Genomic DNA, 22,121 nt, shown 5'->3' with positions numbered 1-22,121 from the left:
ATGTGTTTTTAGCAAATTTAGCAATTCTAACAAGTCTCAAATGACTTAACCAAATTGTCCCAACAGCCCAGATTAGCCCTTGACCTCTGTTACTCAAAAACACCCTCCACTTCCTCTAAACTCACCAAAAACACTAGTTTTTCCTCAACCTAAGGACCCAATTCCACTTCTACCGCCTAGGACCTTATTTTAACAATTTTTATGATTCTATTAAGTCACAATAGACTTACTAACAGTACCCCAATAGACCAATTATACTTCAGACATCAACTTCTCAAAATCACTCCCTTACTTCCTTTATTTTGCCCCAAACACTATAATTTCACTTAATACTCTACCTAATAGTTCTTGAAACAGATTCACCTTACCAATAACTCAATCACAGTCACACTTCTCCTCCAAATATATATATATATATATATATATATATTCACAACACCAATTCACAGTTCCGCAATTTCTCATTCAATTACATACAACATACTTTCACACCAAAACACAATTGTTCATCAAACCAGAGAATAATACATATTTCAACACATGCACAGTTCATACAAACAATGAAAAATAGTATCTAGCTCCCCTTACCGTGATTCCAAGCACAATTTAGCTTACAACACGCTGTCCACAATAAGCCACTCGGCCAAAACCTTAACAGTACCCTACAAACCACTAAATGATGATGAAAACAACTTTTAGAGCTCCGAACTTTGAGGAAAACAGAAAGGAAAGGAACAATGCACATACAACACATGCCCTAGGTTGCAAAACAGTGGATAGATGAGGTGAAACTACTTATCGATCAAAAACGAAAATCTAATCAGTTCAATCTAAAGCTCTTGATGTTGCGGACGCTTGGGTACCTCCTAAATGAACATGCAATAGGATAGTGGACTGGAAAGCTAGAGAGAAGACAGAGAATGAGAATGAGGTTTTTTTCTAGAGAGAGAAACTTTCTTTTAGAAACGAGTTGAACTTAACTTTTTTGGAAAGAACCCAACAAAAAATAAAGATCTGGTTCTCTTAATTAAACAACCCCTCTCTTTTATTTTAATTCTGCTTTCACCCCAACCCTTTTTATTATATAAATATATTTATAAAACAGGGTATTTACAGTATTAATACTACTAATTATAATTATAATTTGTTATTATTAATAGACGGTGGTCATCATGAAGTGGTTGCAATAGGAAAAAAAAGTTAATTATCTGGTTATTTATTTTTTTAGTTACTCTACGAAAATCATAACTCTATAGCATAAAAATTTCGTTATAATAGAATCGATTTCAACACTAATCGATTTCGTCAACTTTCAAATATCACGAATCAATTCCAGCATTTATAAAATCGATTCCAGCTCTTTACTACTCATTATCGATTCTTCCAACTATTCTTTAATACTTATAATTGATTCATCCAACCCCTCTTTAACATCTAAAATCAATTCCACCAGTTGTTTAATCCTTTCATAATCGATTCCACATTCTAATAATCAATTTCATGCCTATAACACTACACCAAAATTGATTCTCTCTCTCCTAGATAGCTAAGACTCCATACTCTTTGAATTAAAGTGAAGGATATTTTTGTCTGCAAATGCAAAGCTCTTTCTCTTTCACAAATCCTTGCATCTAAATCATTTCAAATCCTTCGAAAGAAACATGTGACACACTCACAAATACAACCTTAATTAAAATCTAACTTGTACTACATTAAACATTCTTTAATAAAATTTTATGAATACAAATATGTAAGGTTATGAATAATCTCAACAATAATTTAAGTAAATAATTTAAGTATATAATAGACACATGATCTCCAAATTATATACAATAAAAATAATTATAATAAATAAAATATCATAGTTATTTAAAGAAAATTATCTAAAAACTAAAAGACCTCCACTACAAGCAATTAACAACTTTTTCCACCTCATCCTTACTCATAAAAGTTGTGTGTTGTTATATACTATATACTATATACTAGTCATCCTGAGAAAAAAAGTATTAGGTTCATACAAATTAGATGAATTCCCTTGTAGAAAATTTTTTACCCAAGTTAAAATACATTTTTATTCTTTATCTTACTTTTTGTTTGACATTAATCTCCTCAATTTAAGATTTTCCATTCTGGTTTTTACTAGATAAAATTTATAATTACATGGTCAAGTTAGTAAAAATTTATTATTATTATTATTATTATTATTATTGTTTTTATTCCTAAGGCAGAGTGAGGTAAAGGATAAAAGGAGAAAACACCAACAAGAAAAAAACAAAAAACGAGCCTTCATCAAACCCAAATCCAAACCCAAACCCAAACCCAAACCAAAACCAAACAGACACACATGTCAGACACATCAAACACAACTCAACACAACTCAACACAACACAACACAAAACCTCAGCAACAGAAGCAGAGAGAGAGAGAGAGAGAAAGTAACTGTTCACTTTCCCCATTTTCTTCTTCTTGGTTATTTGGATTCAGAGTTTTGTTCCATGAATTCCAACAAGCGAGAGGAAGAAGACGACCTCTTCCTCCCACACCCTTCGGATCTGTCTCCTCCGCCGCCGCCTCTGACGGACCCTTCCTCCTCCTCCTTCTCCCTCCTCTTCCCCTCCTCGCCCTCCTCCTCCCACTCCTCCCCCTCTCCTCCCTCAAAACCCCTCTTCATCTCCCCTGACCCTCACATCTCCTCTCAGTTCTACACCTTCACCCCATCCTCCCACGCCCTCATGCTCCGCTCTCTCCTCCTCCGTCGCCTTCCCTCCCCCTCCGACATCCGCGACGCCACCCCGCGCAACGTTTTGGCCTCCTGGCGCACCGTCTGGAAGGACCGCAACGAGGACACTGCCTATCTCACTGCCTGGAAACGCATCCAAGACAAACTCACCACCCACCACGACCCCTCCACCAACTCCCACTTCCTCTGCTTCAAGACCAACCCTCACCAGTTCGTCCCCCACGTGGAGCAATGGCAGCAAATCGTCATGTCCCACCACGCCGACACCGACCTCAACCACCTCAACCTCAAGGACACCCTCGAACGCATCAAGCAGCACTGGACCGTCGGGGCCAAGTTCTACGGCATCCCGGAAAGCTTCATCCGCGTCTGCGTCGCCGCCTGCCCCGCCTGCTGTGCGGCGGAGGGCTCTGCCGAACCCTCCGCCTCTCGCGGTAAGCGCCGCCGCTTTGAGTACACTGAGAGCTTCGATGTTCCGGCTAGGGAAGTGCCCTCAAGGCTTCAGCAGCTTGCGGCTAAGCATAAGGTCGTTCTTTGCATTAGACAGAAGTATATTAGGTATAAGCCTTTCATGGCTGAGGTAAAGGACTATGCTTGCCATCGGGCTGGTGAACCTGCTGCTAAGAAATCTAAGGTTTTGAAGAGGGAGCCTTACGCTTCCAAGAGGTGTGGATGTGGGTTTAGGATTAGGGCTATTGTGCCTATTGCGAATTACAATGAGAAGGATAAGAGTTTTGTGTATCAGGAAGAGGGGGTGGCGGTTTTTAAGCTTTATGCTGTGCATTCCGGGCATGAGCCTGGGCCTTTGGATGGGAATGCCAGGATTATGCATAGGGTTGTTGGGCATAAGGGTGGTGGGTATTTGATGGATCAGGAGAATGTGTATGGGGTGAGTGAGGAGATGGATGGGGAGGGAGGGTTTGGGTTGTTGGGGAAGGAGGATGGTGGGGATTTGCAGTTTTCAGTGTTGCAACAGGTTCAGGAGTTGAGGAATGAGGTGGGGATGTTGGAGGGGAAGGTTGCAAAGATGCCGAGGGATTTGTTGGGGTCGATTTCCAGGGAATTATACGAGGTTTTGAATAAGGTTAGGAGCATAGGGGAGGTGGGGTTGAAGCCAGCGGAGTTGATAACAGATAAGGTGGATGATGTATTGGTTGGGGATAATGATCTTGCTAACTGGAGTAACCATCATGAAAGGATTTATGGTGATGGCAAGGACACAGAGCTGATTGAGGATGATGAGGACAGTTTTGGCCGGACACTGGGGGAGGTTGTTTCATGGGGGGATCAGATGAGGACCGAGTGCAGGAGTGAGAGGGATCTCATGAGTGACAGTTGTAAGCCTGAGAAGTGGTTGAAGTGCAGTGACTTTGATGAGAAGAGCATTCTTGATTGTGAGGAGGATAGTAAATTATCCAAGCCCATCAGAATGATCAGACATGATGAGGGAATAGTTTCGGATGTAGTAGGTCTTGGCTGTATTCAGGTTGATAGTTTCTACCAGGACAATTCTAAATGGTATGATTCTCCTTGTGCTTTGGATACTGGTGCTGATTGTGGAGATAGTGGATTCCGTCATGGAGAGATTTTATAGTGTCATGAACATTCAAGTTAATCTACTCTAACTTAGAGGTCACATTCTGTTGTCCTGGCTAATGGCTATTTACCCCTTCCAACAAATAGAAGAAGAGGGATTGTACATTTATGTATACAGAAGATTGGAGCCGCTCACTTCATGCCTTTTAGGTGTATTTATTATTTATTATTATTGCTTGTGGATCTGTAAAGTATAACCAGTATGCTTCTTGCACATAACTTCGTTATGAGTATGACTATATCTTTTAACCTTGTTCATGGCCTTCGGCTTTTCCCTGTTTAATCTTGGTCCGTATAATGCACATCAGTGTTTTGAGTGATCTGCTTTAGAACTTAGAGAGATATTTGTATGTACTATGAGGAACTACTGGTGATTTATTTTCATATTGAACTATTGTGTGTGCGTCAAATTTTCTCTATGACTTGTATGCTTTGTACTCTCTGGCCATTTGCTTTATATATTTTCTCATTTCTTGTATGCAAGAGATCGTTTAGCTTCTGGTTCAATTTGAAGATTATTGACTTTATGCCATAGGGGTGAGACAACCCTATACAGCATCTGTAGCTCAGCCTTGTTGTTTATTTCTTCTTGGCACATGCCGTGACAGTCTCCTTAGTATTGAACTGAAGAATGAAGGATTTTGGTGCCATAACAAATGCTTTCAGGTACACCCAGTTTCCCCCTTCTCTAGAACTTCAAAATTATGATGTTTATGGATTCTTGTAGCCCATCCCTATCTTATACCATGGTTGTTTTTGTGACCAATGCCATGATATATGAAGCTTGAATACAGGATTGGCTAATAAATTAAACAATATAAGAGGTAGATATCATTGATCGCCAGAATAAAATATAAAGTACATGAACTCCTTGGGTGGGTGCCCGATATCATCTTCTGTAGTTGGGTGAAAGGGATACCATTCTACACTTTAGATGGAACTATGACACAAATATGAATCCGTCCCTTGTAATTTTTATTCAACTGATATTTTTCAAACAGATCTTTGCCTTGTCCTTGTCAAGAGTCACTCAAGACATTAACCATAATTTATGCTTAACGGAGGGTGACACAATTTTCAACTGTTAATGTGTAGGAGTTGGTCTACTTGTTGAATAAATGTTTCAGAGGTTTAGGTTTTGTTATATGTTGTACCATCCTCCCTGAAGATATATTTTTAAATGTAATTAGGTTCCCAACATTGTTAGATATTTTCAGTGATGAATCTCAAAGATGTGTACCAAAATTTGATTGCAGTATTGAACCTATTCTGCATTTAAATGTTACCATTGTGTTGCGTATCTTGTTGGAAGTCCAATGCAATTGAATTTTTATGAAGATGAGGATGATGAACATGTTTTATATCAACTAATGAGTTTTAGGCTGCCACTAATATAATTTTTTAAGTAGTTCTTGTTCTGGTCAAAGTCTGAATGCTCCAGTTAGGGTCCTAGAGAATTTGACCAGAACTGTTCTCTTTATATATACTCTTAAAATAGGATCTTTCCTTGTCAAATTAAGTTGTCAGTTCTGGCTATATATTGTAAGTCTGGGGGAAACAGTTTAAGGCTATCAGGGTTTAGATTATTGTTCTGGATTAATCGGTATTTGTGCATATTAAATTTCCTGTAAGTTGTAACTGTATGCTGCTTATGGATGTTTTGTAACATACATGTAGGTTAGATGAATATTTCCTTTATTTTTTGTTTCAGTTTAGTAACCTTTTTTAAATGCGTAAATATAATCCTACATCTGTCTCTCATAAGTTCCTATTGGCTCTCTGAAGGCTACTGATCTGGAGAAATATACCAGACAGTGAACCAGACACTGCAAGGAGTAAGGGCCAAGAAGATCATGGTATAACCTAAAACTAGGTATGCTTCCATATATTGTTAGCAAGCTTGCCGTTTTCAGCTGAAAGCACACCATAGAATCCATTTCTTGTTTCTCATTGTGTTTCATTCATTACTGTGCTAGATTTGGTCCATTTTGAAGTCTTGAATCTCTATGATGGTACACTCTCTTGCATACTTGTAATCTGTTTGAAATTTGATCATGTTCTTCATTTGTGGCATAGTCATTTGTTTTTTATTTTTCTCAACCTTTATAATAGTAATTATGTTCTAATATTTCATTAGGTTTAGACAAGAGTCAAAGAATTTTACTCTAATCTGATCTGACGAGAGTATGCCTAGTTGGACTTGGGAATATTCTTTAACTTTTAACTGTAGAACATAACACCATGCTGTCTAAAGTCAAGCAACACTAGACTTTTCATAGCTTCAAGGTATTAATACAATTTTTACATAGACAGAGAACAGGTTTATACATGTTTTTTTAACATTTATGAAATTCAATCATAATCTTCATTATTTGTAATATAATTATGCTCGAAGGTTTCATCACATTGATTCAATAATCAAAGAATTTTTATGTGATATCAGTTTTTACACTATTTTGTTGTGCTCTGGAATATTTTACAACTAACAACTGCTGGACCATAATGGCTGCGTTTCTGATGTCTGGCAACAATAGACTTCATAGTTTTGAAGTGTTATCATAAGTTAGTTATTTTACTATGACAAAAAAAAAAGATTTGGAATTTTAGATTAGTATATAGAAGAATATATACCCAATGGGATAATACTTCGTTATTGTGTGGAAGAATATATTGTTTTCATTTATTTTATTGAGAATTATGCAATAGACTGTGTATGGGTTGAATACATGTGTTGTGAACCATCTAATATTTTTGAACATCTCAAAAGATGTAAAAAGCTTCAGTTCCACCCTTTGAAAGCTGGGAAACATGCAGATGCTGACATGCTTTGATTTGGCAAATGCTTATTAGAAAAGAAAGGAGAAGTAAACAGTCACAGTCATGCACCCATCCTTCTTTGTCATGAAGGTCCGTGACTTTGACATGAATGTAGGAACATTAGACCTGGGACCAAAACTGGTTCTTTTCTCTTTGCTTTGTTTTATTGGGATTGTGAAATCGTTCATCTCTGACCCTTGGCTTTTCTGTTGTTTTGCTCTGTCACCGTTCAGTAGTTTCTTGTCTTTTGTTCTTATGTGTATGTTTATTACTGAAAATTGAGAAGGCGTGAAGATGTGGATCCTAGTGTTATGAGCCTTCTTGTGACTGGTAAAGGGAGAAGCAACTCATCTTTGACAGAGTCCCCTTTTAAGAAGTTTTTCTGACAGTAATTTCTCATTAATAATATTTCCCTCAGATCTGCCTTTACTAAGGCTTACAAAGATATTCATAATTAATAGGATTATACTTAACAACTATCCCAATTGATAAAATAAAGAAATGAAGAGATCCTTGATTAGTGGGATTATGTATAGTAATTATCCTAATTAATATAGTCATAGGTCACAATTGTCCTAATAAAAAAAAGTACTAGATCTGAAATTAGGGATTCAGATGTGCATGTCTTATGCAGATAGAAAAATATAAAGAAACAAAATAACTAAACTTAAAGATAAAGAGGATGATAATCCTAATAAGTGTGCAGGTTATCAAATTTGACATTGGTTATTCTTATGTTGTTAACTTGTGTTATAATGGTTCGAATAATGCCATGGTCGTAATGCAAATAATATCATTGATACACTATTTTAGATGATAGACTTCTGTTGAAAAATAATACACATGGTACATAGAAAGGATTCTCCTAGTCATTTTGACATAGGTTATCTCTTTCATAGTGATTGACGTATTCTGAAAAAAACTGAATTTCAAATGTTAAATCATGATGTTTTGTCGTTGTTGTTTGGAGATTGCATCAACCTGAATTTTCTTTTTCTCTTCACTTTTACTTGGTGTGTACTAATTCTTTCCAAGTTTGTGATGCATTGAGTTTAATAAACAGCGGACATGATCAGAAAGTTGCATGAAACTTTTGAGTACTGTTGCTTCAGTATCATTCATGGAACAGTTCAGCAAAATGGGTGGAGTGGAGTATTTAAGGTTCACTTGTCACGTGGGTTGTTCTTTGAATATAATATTCATTCTTGTTTTGTTTATTGTTATTTGTTTGGTCTGTGGTTGATGTGTCTGCTTATCAGTACAGACTCGGTAATTTCCAATAGGGTGCTACTTATCAGTGAAAGTTTTAATTTTTACTATTTGTAATCATGTCGTTGATGGAAAGGTTCTTACAGAATCAACCTTGTTGATACTTGTGAACGTAGTAGAACTTGGTGCCCATGCTTTCTTCGTAAGGTAATGATCATCCAAGGATGATAACTGCATTTCTTTATGAATGTTAACGAGTGTTTTTGAAGCCCTTCATCAGTATATATTACTTGGTGATTTTTGACGCAATCTTATCACAATTTTCTTTTAAAAAACATAATTTATTCAGTGTTCCACTTGATTTCAAAATTCTTAAATTTATACCAATCAAACGACGAGACTATTTATCTATAACAGAGCGTTCTCATATTCAAGACATAGATGTTTCTAAGGATGTCTCTAGTTCTCGACTTCTAAACGAAAAATACTGCCACGAAAACACTGCTCGACATTGGTGATAGCTTAGCTTTGAACTTTTTAACATTTAGATGTTTCAGAATCTACGATTAACCAGTTAAAAGTTTTATGAACTTGGTCCACAGTGCATAGTACTGTCTCATTTCCAACAGAAGAACTTGGAAAATTTCTTAGCCAAAGAAAGAGATAGCCATTGGCTGTTACATGATTCTTCAAGGACAGTTATCAACAAACTCAGAAAGTAGATATGACTTCATTAGACATGATTAGCAAAAGCAAAAGACAAGAAAATGGTAAGCAAAGTTATGCTTAGGGAGAGTTAGATTGCTGGAATCTTACTCCGGGCAAGTATTTGGTGACAAATTCTCGAGCCAAAGTTTGGAGTTCCCTATCCTCAAGTTGTTGATCTGATTGATTGAAAAGGATGCTGCTTAACTCTAATGATGCTGAATGTTGTTGAAGAGGATCATACTGCATAATTGGGACACTCTGCATTTCAGCATTTGATGCCAAATGATCTGAGGAAGGAAGAGTTTGTGGTGATGAACTTTGAGGGTGTGGAAGAGGAGCTACTGCCATTGGCATGCGCTGCATTGTGGCCAAACGGGCTTGAACATAGGTTAACTCAGCCTGCAAGTTCATAACCTGCACAATTTAAATCAACATCTAGTTAATCATTGTGTTGTTAAACAACTACAATACACATCATTGCATTTCAATTGCAACTATTCATATATCATCTTAGAAGGCTTGATTAAATATGATAACTTAATAATTCTGTAGCCACATTAATAGCACAATTTGTCTGAAGAAAGTACTTTTACCGGATCATAGAACAGACAATAATAAGAGAATGTCAGAGAGAAAGAGATAAAGATTATGGCCACTTACCTCAATCATGTGTCGGCAATTTAATACAATTTATCATACTCCAAATTATGCATGCATGTGAAGAATATTCTCATTCAGTGTTAAAAGATAAACTTAAGCTTCAATATTCTATTTTGAATGCTTGTTTAATTGCAGCAAAAGACAAGATCAATCTTATCCAGAACTGCTTTCCTTTCTCTCTGCAGAATCCAGAAGGGTGATTACTTAATTGTTATTTGGTAACTAATCACAGCGAAAATGGATTTCTACCTAATTAAAGTTGAGGAATCAATTGGTGTATTTCTGCCAATATATATAGTGTACTACGTGCAGGTGTTATCTTTCTATTTTTTGCTGTTGTTAATCACATGTATCATGGATGAACATGTAGAGAGATTCTACAAGTCAATTATTGCATCATAGAATTTAGATAATACTTGATTCATTCTCCAATATAAGGAAAATGGTTGTTGCTATTGTATCACGCATAAGACTATGCAACTTTATCTACTAAGATCATCAATAATAAACAATAACCTTAGTATAACATATATAGACTTGTCAAAACTGGTAGTCTTTCTGCGCCACATCCTATGATAAGTATTCTAATGAATAAATCTACCACTTTACATCTTAGTTTCAATTGCAAAGTTTCATACAAATCAAAAGCACAATTTCTCAAATTGGAGATTAAAATATACTGTAGAAAAACTGTAGATAAAAAACTCATTGTTCGGACTATAATAGTTCAGTTTATGGTATAACTGAGTTGATTAGCNTGCTGAATATAATATACAATGACTACAAGCGTGTGAATTTTTAAGACTTTTATACACTAGACAATGTCCTGCAATTCAGTNATCATTACATTATAAAATTTATTAACACCACCAAATTTCAAGTACAAAATCAGATACTATTCATAGTTAAACAATACTGCATTAGACTGAAATTTCCTCACAAAATAATAATATTAAGGAACTTCTGCAATATATTCACGTGAAGAAACATCTTCATTATTTTTAATCACTTAACTTTAATACATTGTGAACATTAATCACCATTTNCTAATATACAAATGTGTGTATATGTAGCAAAGTTTGAAAGTCAAGACTGAAAATATTAGAATATTTCTCGAGCTGCTAATTTTGTTGCTTGGTGGCTCCGGCAAGCAACAAAAACAAGCCTCCATAGTCAGCTACACCCAGTTGACGGCTACCACCACCACCCCTCTCTCTTTGTAAAAACAAAATAAAAAATATTATTCTAATATTAATAATTACCATGAATTTCACAAAGTTTTGTTCATTGAGAACCTAATTTTCAACAGCACATGGATTTCAGGTGCCCAAGTTTTTATGCTAAATGTTGACCTTTTGGGTAGGTTTTGTTCATTATTACTACCATAGTAATAACATGGTATTTAAGTATTGATTAGTAGTAGCTAGTGATAATGGTATAGTATACCTGATTTTGGATATATCTATGGCTACCTTGAAATCACAAAACCTACCTACACTTATAGGGGGCGTCCTAATTAAGTAGTGTATGGCTTCCATGGAAAAAATAGTCCAAAAGCTAACAAACGTGTCAAAGCAAACAGTACAATGTACAAACTATAATAATATCCTAAATGGTAAGATCTTGACCTACGAGGAATACAGAACAGTGATGCTTGTCAAGAGACTACACTGCAAAGTACAAGCATGGGACCACTTCACACCCANGCGCATGTTAGCATGATCACTAGCAGTTTATGTGTTAAAATATTAATATTAATCCCTCTNAAAAACTANAATAATCAAGCCTATTGTAGTGGTGAATGATTGATCTAAAACGCAGTGTGCATTGAATAAGGATTCAAGAACAAGCATAAGTACTTATTCCAACACATTCGGTTGCATCACTGATTCATGGTTCACAAACGAAACTAAGAAGATCAACAAAGAGATATAGTATCAGTTTGCAGTCATTCATGTTATACAACCATTCTCTGAGCTTTGCATCTTCTGGTGTTTCTGAGTTCTTCACATGTGTAATGTGTAATCTTGTTTTGAGTCACTGCTATCTGAGTTTTACCATTTTCTTTTACTATTTCTTAAAAAGAAGAGATTATTTTTTAAGGTTAAGTAGCTGAAAAAAATGCATATATAATCTGGTTTTACTCAGAAATGCAGAAAACCAAACCAGAAAGAAAGACACATAAAAGTTTAAACCCTTGCTGGATTTGGGTCTTAGTTTTGCAACATTTAAAAAGCATTGTGATGAGAAAGTAGAAGGAAAGGAAATGAAAGGAAGAAATGAATATGAACCTGTTGTTGAAGAGCAAAGAGGTGACCAACACAACCATAAACAGGATCTCTAGCCCTAGCCAAAGCCTCATAGCAAAGAGTAACAACAGCATCAAGACGCTTGTGTGCTGGGATTCTCATGAGTAACTTAGAGGCATTGCTTGCACCAAACACCTTGTGCACTGCAGCAAAATGTGCAGTTCCTTGGTCTGAGTCAAAGTATGGTGCAAAAATACAACTCTTCACACACTTTCTCCTCAGAAACTTGCAGGCACCACAAGGCCCACCTCTTTCACTTCCACCAATCTTTCCTCCATAATCCATTCCTTCTCTCTCTCTCTCTTTCTCTCTCTAAAGTGTAATAAGAAGCAAGAAATTGGCCTAATCTTTTCCTTGCAAAGGGTTGAACCAAAAATTTATGTGGGGCACAAGAAAGATATATATATGATGATGAAGATGATGATGATGATGATGATGAGGGGTTTGTATGTTACTTGCTAACTTGATTTTGATTTGATGTGGAGAGAATAATGAGTGAATGCTTTTGGTGGTGGGTCACTCAGTTGAGATGGACTAGCTTGGTGCTTCAGTTTCAATTTGGCTTCTAGCAAAGACTTTGATTTCAGTAATCCTATCAAATTTCTCTGAAAACTATCACAGATTACTTTTTAATTAATGAAATGGGAGAAAGGTGTATATCAATGGAAGACGCAATTTCTTTAACTATTTTATAATATTACTCTTCCCTCAGGAGTCTTCAAGAAAACATTCACATAATTTTATATTTTCAATATGTTTTTAGTTTTTAAAATAAAATTGAAATTCGTATTCAAACTAGATATAGGTCTTATTCAGTTGAGTTAATTTGACAAACCTATTTAATTTATACTTTTTTATCAATTAAAATTTAACAAAATTACGAAATTCAAAGCCATTTATAATAAAGAAGTGCTATTGAATGTGTAAATCAACTAGAAGCGTGGTTGTTTCCTGTAGTACACTAAACATTCAGAAAAAGAATTTCATGGCAGGAAATAATCCTACTTTAGTTTGAACATAATTAACTTTCTAATAAAGAATACCTGTAATCTTTAAATAAAAGAAAAGTGTTTGAAAATATATGTTACTAATATCTCTTTTAATTCAAAGTTTAAGTTCCACTCATAATAAAAAGTTACATTATAAAATACATAATAAAATCCCAATTTCATTAAAGGATAATATATAAAAAATGGAAAGAATATACTGAAGCTTTGTGAAAAAAGAATTCATTCAAAATAGATAATCTTTTACTTTTGTATATTTTTATGAAATAATAATACATTATTCTCACATCATGATATTTTAATATTTTTTTAATAATTTTTTAACAATAAATCATATGTCATTATTTTATTAGTTTATTTAAATTTATTTTTAAAAAAATATTTAAAACAAATTAATCATAAGTCGTGTTATTAAAATGTTGTTAAAATAACATTTTTCCTCGTATAATAAACATAAAAAATTAAGAAAAGTTTCTTTAACAATTTTCTTTTGATAACTTTTTTATTATATATATACAATGTTTTTTTGTGATTGATCCGTTTCAAATATTTTTTAAAAATAAATTTATACATATTCATAAAATAATGACACATATTTTATTATAAAAAATTATTAAAAAAGTAGAACATGTAATAGGTAATTTCTTTAACAACTTTTTGACAATAGATCATGTGTCATTATTTCATTAGTTTGTTTGAATTTATTTTTTAAAAATATTTAAAAAAATCAATCATAAATCGTGTTATTAAAGTTGTAAAAAAAAAATTGTTAAAATAATATTTTTTCTCATATAATAAACATAAACATTTTAAAAAAAAATTTTAATAACTTTTTTACAATATATAGGCCGTGTCTACTGTGATTAATCCATTTTAAATGTTTTCTAAAAATAAATTTAAAAAGACCAATAAAATAATAAAATAATAACACCTATCCTATTAAAAAAAGTTATTATTATTAAGATATAACAGTCCAACATTTAATAGGTAATTTGTTCTTCTCCGACATGATAAGAGTGTTTATTTTTGAAATATTATATGAATGTGGAGAGGAAAGTGGGTAGCAGGAATGGTCTCTAAGGTTGATGAGAAAGATTTTGTTAAGGTTAGGAGAGTGGGGGTCTGAATTTGGTGGAAAGATTGAAACTTTAAAGCCACGCAAGGAAGGAAAGGAAGGAAAGTTAAGAAAGATAGTAGTATGGTAGTAGAGAAAGAAAGGGAAGAAGAGTTCTTGCGTGAAGCAAACACAGTGCAAAACACAACACAAAAATGGTGAGAAGAGAGAGTTGAATTCAGTAGGTGACAGTATGAGGTTCCAACCGCCACTAAAAGAAGCCACGTGGGACAAACATCCTATCTTATCTGTCTCATCTCATGAATTCAATTCAATCTCTTTTTCTATGTATCTCTATTTAATGCTACATTTGTAGACCCTCTTATTCTCTCTCAGTTGTCACCTCTTCCATTTGGTGTTTCTGTTGTGAAAAATGACAGAAAGTGACACTATGAAATGTGTGAGTTACTATTGGTGCTCTGTTCTTCTTCTAAAAAAGTTACACTTTCTTTCACCTCGTACAGGGCTCCTTCCTGCCCTCGTTTTTCTGTCTAGTACGAGATTGTTTTCCCTCTCCATTATTTCCAGTGTTCTGTCTTTCACCCTTTTCCAATACTTACTCATGTCTCACGCTTTTAATATAATACATCTTTCACTTTACTCTTTGATTATTAGCTTCTTATTGTTTTCTCACACAACACTTTTTTTAAATTATTATGTTTTTTATTTTTAAATATTGTGTAGTGTTAATTGTTTAAAGATTAATTAACATCATAGTTTGTTAATTATAATGATAATATATATCATTTCTTGTATTTTGTATATATATTTTATTATAGAGAGACAAATTATTAGATAATATTTTACATTGTATCAGAATAGTTTTTTTTTTTTTTTTCTGAAAATCCTAGTTGTTACCTTCTTTTTTATAATTTTTTTCTTTTTTTCATAGCTTATCATCCATCGATCATGACTGCCAATTCCAAATTTTATTGTGCCTAGCCATCACCAATGTTTAGGAAATTTAAAGAATTAGTTTTCCCTGTTTGAACGTTAAGTTGACTTTATACCTAATGTAATCAAAGTTTGAGATAAAAAAAAAAAACAAAAACATAGTTAATTCTATTAATTTTTATGTGATAAATACACTTATGTTTATTAGTATAATGAAGTAGAATTTGTAACATCCCTATTTAATAGTATAAAAATACTAAAATGAAACATTAGATAGATGTTAAAAGAACAACTAGGTAAAACAAACCTTCCAAAAGAGAGATCTACTTCCGTAAATCCATTTATGTACACCTCTTCTTCACCTTCCCCTCTTAGTGGAGTAACTAAAAAGGCGACTTCCTAAGCTCATATATCATTAGGTGATCATGGCAAAAGAGAAACAACATACAAAAACAAACAACAAAAAACAAGGGTAAACTAGATACATAAGCAATACATCATAAGTTTAAAACATTTCATACAGGAATCATATATAATTTAATCCATCACAAACATCTTAACATGCAATGACCTATACCAACTATACGAACTTAGAATGAGTGTCGAGCTGTGACGGGTTGTGCACTTATGGTGGTCTCTATTGCTTTGCAAAGTCATTGCCAATGGATTTCATCCTACCACCTACACAAGGTTAGTCTGTTATCGCGTCGTAGGCCTCCAAGAAGCACCTAGACTAAGACCTCTTACTACTCTCACCACATGAGTCAATCTTCTCTACTTAAGAATAAAATATCATTAGAGTGTTAGGATAACTCTCGAGATTGAGCTCCCTGCATTCATTCTAAAGATACTTGAAATCATATAAAAAAAGTCCCTTCGTACCATGAAACCTTTTGAATCCATATGAAACCGTATACATATAACCTTTCACTTTTACATTGCATACAAACATATATAACATTGTTTATACTTTAAAGTACAATAAACAACCCAACAAGTCATCAAAAATCACATAAGACCATTCCATATACATTAGTACACAAGAATAATCCAAGAAGAACCACTAAACAACACAAAAACCCCTTTAAACTCATACTAAGGCAAGTAAACCAACTTTGAAACCCTCACCAACAACTCTAAAGAGTCCAAAACGGCTTAAAGATCGTTTAAAACTGATACACGAAACCTCAAATTTGATATTTCTAAAACCTGAAAAAGAAACCAAAACTGGTGTGGTAGCGTTCAACGCCCAGAAGCTACCACTCAACATTGGCCACCCTAGAATGGTGGCGCTCAACGCCTGGTTTGGGTGCTTAGCGCAAAAACTTACCCTTTTTAAATGGTTCTCCCTACTTTCTCCCCAACTTTGAAAGGTTTCTAGGACCTTATAAACATTATGAAACTTTAGAAAACACATCTCTAACTCAAAATGACCATTCAAAACCCAATATCACTTACCTAAGCTCTCTAAGCTACCCAAACTCATTTCTACATCTTTTACCATTTATGTCACTGGTTTTGCTGCACTAACAAGTTCCAATTGACTCAACAATATACTTTAAACCAACTCCTACTCCACAGAACTGCTCCTTTAAAGATTCAATACTCAAAACCCCCTTAATAGACTCGAAATTCACTCCAGCAAGCCCCCTCCAATTCTTTTCTGCATTAAAAACCAGATTTTTTTGGTTTAACAACTCTCGCAAGTCCTAATGGACTTCAAAACAGTCCATAAACTTCTATTTTATATAACCAATCACTTACTCAAAAACTCACCTACTAAGACCCCTAATCTCACTCTAAAACAAATAAAATTGAACTCATTCTTTCCCCCACTTAACCTTCTTTATTTTAACCAATCTTATGATACTAACCAGTCATAAACACTTCAAAACAATTACCCAAACTGCAGATTTTACATCATACTCATTATTCCAAAAACTAGTATACCAACTCCTTCAAATTTAATCCTAAAACAATATTTCAACTCCTTTCTATTCACTATATCAATACTTTACATTCTATTCCACTCCAATTGCAACATACCAACATTTTCATACATTCATACAATCACAAACACATCATTAACCACCAAAAGTTACCATAATTATCAATTCAACTTGTCCAAACATCATGCAATTATATCACGCCTCCAAAACATATTTTTCACATTTTATTTCATTTATTAAAGATAAATTAGTTTCCCTTGCCTTGCAATAAACTTTCATACTCAAGAAATGTTTCGCCAATTGCTAGAAACACAGGGAATCTCTAAACGAACCTACCAGACCCCAGGTTGAAAACGGATAAAGTTCTTAGAGTTCTAGATCAACCAAGAACAAGAAATGAAGTCCAAATGATACATGCAAAACAATTTTCATGCATGATCATGGACCGAAGCTAAAAGGTAAAAATGAGTAGAAACTTACTTGTGTTTAAGACAAGAATTGATCGGTCAAATTTGTAGACCTTAACGTAGTGATCGTCTAAATAGCTCTTGATCGTCAAAGAGATGACTCGAGAGTCAAAACACTTAGAGAAAAGATAGAGAACTCTAGAAAAGTGATTTCTAGAAATATTATACATTTTAAAATAATAAAACTCGTTTATAATAAAACTATTTATAACTAAATCATTTAATATGAAAATAATCGAGTCTTACTTATTTTGAATTATCATCACTTTCTAAAGTATTATTTTATAGAGTTTTACATAATTTTTCTCAAAATTTCCCTGTAAACATATATTATATTTTTACTTCTATATTATAGAATACATAACTTATTATCTCCAATTTATCGATTGAATAATTTGAAATTTTCTTCAATTTTTTTAAGAACATTTCACATGTAACTGGTAAGAAAAATTATTTCAATCACAGTAAAATATGAAGTTTTATAAAAAAGAAGTTTTTTTATGAATATAAAATAAATTTTATAAATAGGTTGTAAATATTATTTTTTATTTTCATCATAATTTTATCTTTTTAAATTGTAATTTTTTAATTCTTGTTAAGAATAACAGAAGAAAATAATATGAATATCATTGGGTTGCAGATTATATCTATAAAAAAAATAAGTAAGGTGTAAATCAAATTTAGTTAATCACATTCTTGATTCGTTAAGTATTTCATTATCTATAAATGTTCAACTTCTTTCTTTTCTTTCTTTTTTGGAGGTTTTGTAAATAGAATATATTACCAACTGTTAATAGTGTGATGAAATTTAGATATAATTGTATGTATATGTATATCTTATTTATAATAATTCTTTTTAAATTACTTGATTTTTTCCTAGTTTTCAATATACCATATTTTATATAAATTTAACTGAACTTCAATACTTTTTATATAAAACATTAATTGTTAAAAATGATTTTAAACTATAATTTAAAATTATTTATGGCAACTTTTACATATAATTTACATATTTGAAGATGGTTGTGCTTTGTGTATTTATTATTGTTAGTATTATTATTATTACTATTATGTAATTAAAAATGTTAATTTCTTATAACTTTTAATTATATGAAAGTAAATTATTATCTTGTGAGATGTATAAACTAAAATACTATAGTTATTTATTAATAGCTTATGATATTAAAATATGTATCCTTTGTTTAACTTCCATTTTTAATCGAAGGCATAATTTGAAATTAATAAAAGATGGCCAATCATATATCATGCATTCAATTAATGTAATATATATAGTTTCTTATTTGGCCATATATAATATAATCAAACAAAGTATTACTTCAAGTTTATCAATAGAACTTTCACATTCAACTTTGACGAAAAACTTACATATATCTCCTATTCCACAAAACTTTAATTGTATCCAAAAGGCATCAAATCATTAAACCCTAAATAATGATTAAAAAGATTTTCACTTCCAATAACTTTGACTGAATCGGTTGCAGAAATAATGCTCAAACTGGACCAATTATTGCACATGTAGGTACATGTTTTCATTTTCTCTTTTATTTTGAACATTTATTTATTAAATAAGTCTTGGAAGTAAAATATAAGAGTATGAAAGTATTAAAATAATGTAGCAAAAAGTGATTAGAGAATATTAAGGAAATATAAGGAATGGAAGAAAGGTGATTGAAGAAGTGAAGTGAAGTGAGTGAATGAGTTGAGAACTAAATGAATGTGTGAAAGTGAAGTGACTGAGATGCACAAAAAAACATGGTTGATGTGATTACAAGACATCAAGTTACAACACAAGACAAAGGACCCACCAATTATGTGTTATTACTTATTGGTGTCATAGGAGAAGGAAACGAGAAGAAGAACATGGTAATGTGGATGAGTCTCTCTAAGTTATTTGAGTTTTCACTATTTTTTTATCCAATACATACACAAATATGCTTTCATTATTGAAATATACTCATGTTTTTGTTTCTATATATATATATATACACTTTAAAATATTTTGGATTTTTCTTTATGAAGTACATAACATTTATCACTTTTTTTTTAACAATTTTTAAAGTAATTAATTTAAAATGAAAAGAATATTATGGAAGTATAAGAAAATAACAAAAAGAAAAATTACACGAACTAAATTTAAGTAGAGTTCTTCAGATCCTTAAAGTTAAAAAGTAAAATGAATATATTTTGTTACTAAAATAAGATAATATGAAGTAATAATATCTTAGTAAATATTAGTAAATAATGTAACCACACATAATAGAAAACACCTAATATATGTAAAAAAAGAATCTTAATAATCTATATAATCAATAGAACTATTATCCTTTTGCTAAGGGTCTTATTCTTGTTGTTAGGATTGTGGATATAAGACCGGGGTGGGTTATTGTTGATGTTGAAGACAAGTTTAGGATCAGGAGCAAAGTATTGAAACTTGCGACTCAAATTTTCATAAGTCTAATCATGTGCTTCTAGTTGTTGCTTGAGGAACGTTCTTAACACTGCAAGTGGAGGAAGATGGTGGGTGCTTAATGCTACCTTTTCAACCAATGCAAATTGTTGCAAGTTGTCTTACCCTATAGTCTTCCATTATTTTTTTCACCGACAAGTAATCCAACATTAAGTCCTAATGATCTCGTCCTGTGCAACATCATCATTGTGATGCTCATTTGGTGCATTAGGACATGACCATTGCTCGGATATAGCATGTGAAAGTTTAGTTTCAAATTCTTATTGTTAATACAAGAATGAGAATTTAGTTAAATACGATACAATTTTAAGTTTGAAGATAAATAATAGTAAAAATGTTTGCTTACATGTCTCCTCCAAGATTTTTTCTTAAGAAACTGGTCAGATCTTTTGTGAAGATGAGTTTGTTAAAATACCTCATCAATAAGCAAATATCATCCCAACTCCTATGCATGTAAACAAAATATGTGGTTATATATATACCTAAATATTAAAAAAAATAAGTTATGTCATAATATGAAAACAAAAGGAAGTAAGGTTCATACCATACAAATGACATGTTTGTGAGTGGTAATGGCACTGCCTATGTGTACGGTCCCACCATTTTCTAAAGATTTGTTTTTTTTTTTGTCGTAACACATTTTATTACAATAAAAAGGAGAACTCCTAGAAAATTATTACACATCCTCCTAATCTAATAATGGGATTCTCCTACAAGTCTCCAAACCTTCATATGTAACAATCAATCAAGTATAAATAATCTTGAGGACACAATAAATGGTATTTGAAGTACAATAGAAATGGAACAAAATTGCATTTGACTCTTAACATACACAGTAAAGCAAAGAGAGTAAGTTTGATGACATGTTACCTTAAAACGTTGTCAGAAAGAATCACTCTCTTTTAGATGTATTGTTTGTGATAGTCTGAAAAGTATTATAGAAGAAACAAACCTAAATATAAACCGAAAAATAATGCAAAAGAATTCAAGATAAAACAAGTAATATAATACTAAAACTTATTTTAAATACTAATAATTTTTTGTTTATAAATTAATATCTAAATTAATCGCTATAGTGATTAATTATTTTTATCTTTAAAATTGATTACTACTTATAAGAATTTCTTGAAGTTGAAGGACCTCCATGGCTTGTTTCCTATCACTTAGGATCTCCATGCTTTGTCTCCTATCACTTAGAAACTAGTAGTTAATATTATAATCTTAATTTCATTTGAAAAAAAGTATAATTTATCGAATAATTAATATCCAAAACACTATTGATTTTTAAATATTATATTAAAAGAAATATCATTCTGAAATTATATATACGCGCCATTTAGTATGACTCGAAATAGATTCAAATTATTTTTTTCCTAATTCATAAAGTCGTTAATAAATCAATATACGCTGGCCTCTTAAAAGTTTCATCTATGCACACTTACAATCAAGTAGTATATATGATTGATTTTTCTTACTATAAATGCAAACTATCTATTAATTACTATAGAAAGTGTTTTTTTTTTTTAAATGTTTTTCAAGCTTTGAGTCAAGACTTTATTCGATCCAATACAAAGATGATGTAGAAAGTTTATAAACCTAATTATCTTTAAGCACGTTGATGCCTTTAACTAGGCTCAAGAAAATTCTATGCACAAAAAAAAATAAAAAAGTCAAATTCTCTTGCTTTACATAAACTGAAAACGCCTTCTTGACTAGTTCATGAGTGTTACTTTAGGTCAAAAAGTGATTTTGCCACTTTATGCCTTCTTTTGAAAGTATCCATGTCAACACAAACGCGATTCTTTGTGTGAAATTAACAAAGACACATATTCTTGATCCATGAAGTGGAAAATGGCTCTTGCATGCAATAGAAGCATAACTACTATAAAGGCCTAGAGCCACTAGTTGTATGTATACATAATTTGACTAGAAAAGAGATTAAGAAAGTGAACAAAAAAAGTGATTTTGATGCCATGATTGATCTGGTCTATGCCCTTTGTTTGACCCCTTTTAGTTTGAAGTCTTTTAAGAACATCTTTTATATATAGTTTTTTGTTTGGCTATGGTTTGTTAGGCACATAGACAATTCTACAGAAGCTATAATTTGCCTCTTGTTTAGGTGACATCTTGTGCTTCAAAACACAATTATTGAAACTGAAATTC

The 22,121-nt window shown here is 32.5% G+C and overlaps 2 protein-coding genes across 15 annotated transcripts; one reads left to right on the top strand and one right to left on the bottom strand.

The window, feature by feature from the left end:
• The first annotated feature begins 2,390 nt into the window (after positions 1–2,390).
• Positions 2,391–9,051, top strand: LOC106779446. Of its 14 annotated transcripts, XR_002666385.1 has the most exons (5): positions 2,391–4,258; positions 4,945–5,002; positions 6,122–6,209; positions 6,313–6,348; positions 7,104–8,454. XR_002666385.1 is itself a non-coding variant. In XM_022776578.1 (3 exons), exons 1-3 carry the CDS (start codon positions 2,496–2,498, stop codon positions 6,152–6,154), a joined length of 1,854 nt encoding a protein of 617 aa, XP_022632299.1. In that variant the 5' UTR covers positions 2,391–2,495; the 3' UTR covers positions 6,155–8,454. The 14 variants fall into 14 exon arrangements, 2 of the variants coding, with proteins under 2 accessions (XP_022632299.1, XP_022632298.1); XR_002666388.1 differs by lacking the exons at positions 6,313–6,348; positions 7,104–8,454 and adding an exon at positions 8,944–9,051; XR_002666389.1 differs by lacking the exons at positions 6,313–6,348; positions 7,104–8,454 and adding an exon at positions 8,965–8,998.
• A 79-nt stretch (positions 9,052–9,130) lies between these two features.
• LOC106779447 (LOB domain-containing protein 19) lies at positions 9,131–12,642 on the bottom strand. Its single transcript, XM_014667549.2, has 2 exons — positions 12,022–12,642; positions 9,131–9,484 (listed from the first exon to the last, which is right to left on the bottom strand). Exons 1-2 carry the CDS (start codon positions 12,322–12,324, stop codon positions 9,149–9,151), a joined length of 639 nt encoding a protein of 212 aa, XP_014523035.1. The 5' UTR covers positions 12,325–12,642; the 3' UTR covers positions 9,131–9,148.
• Positions 12,643–22,121: the final 9,479 nt, after the last annotated feature.

The sequence above is a fragment of the Vigna radiata genome, unplaced genomic scaffold (genome assembly GCF_000741045.1).
Source record: "Vigna radiata var. radiata cultivar VC1973A unplaced genomic scaffold, Vradiata_ver6 scaffold_281, whole genome shotgun sequence".
NCBI classification, from domain to species: Eukaryota; Viridiplantae; Streptophyta; class Magnoliopsida; order Fabales; family Fabaceae; genus Vigna; species Vigna radiata.
The sequence above is the reverse complement of the archived record's forward strand: the minus strand, read 5'-3'. Positions and strand labels throughout refer to the sequence as shown.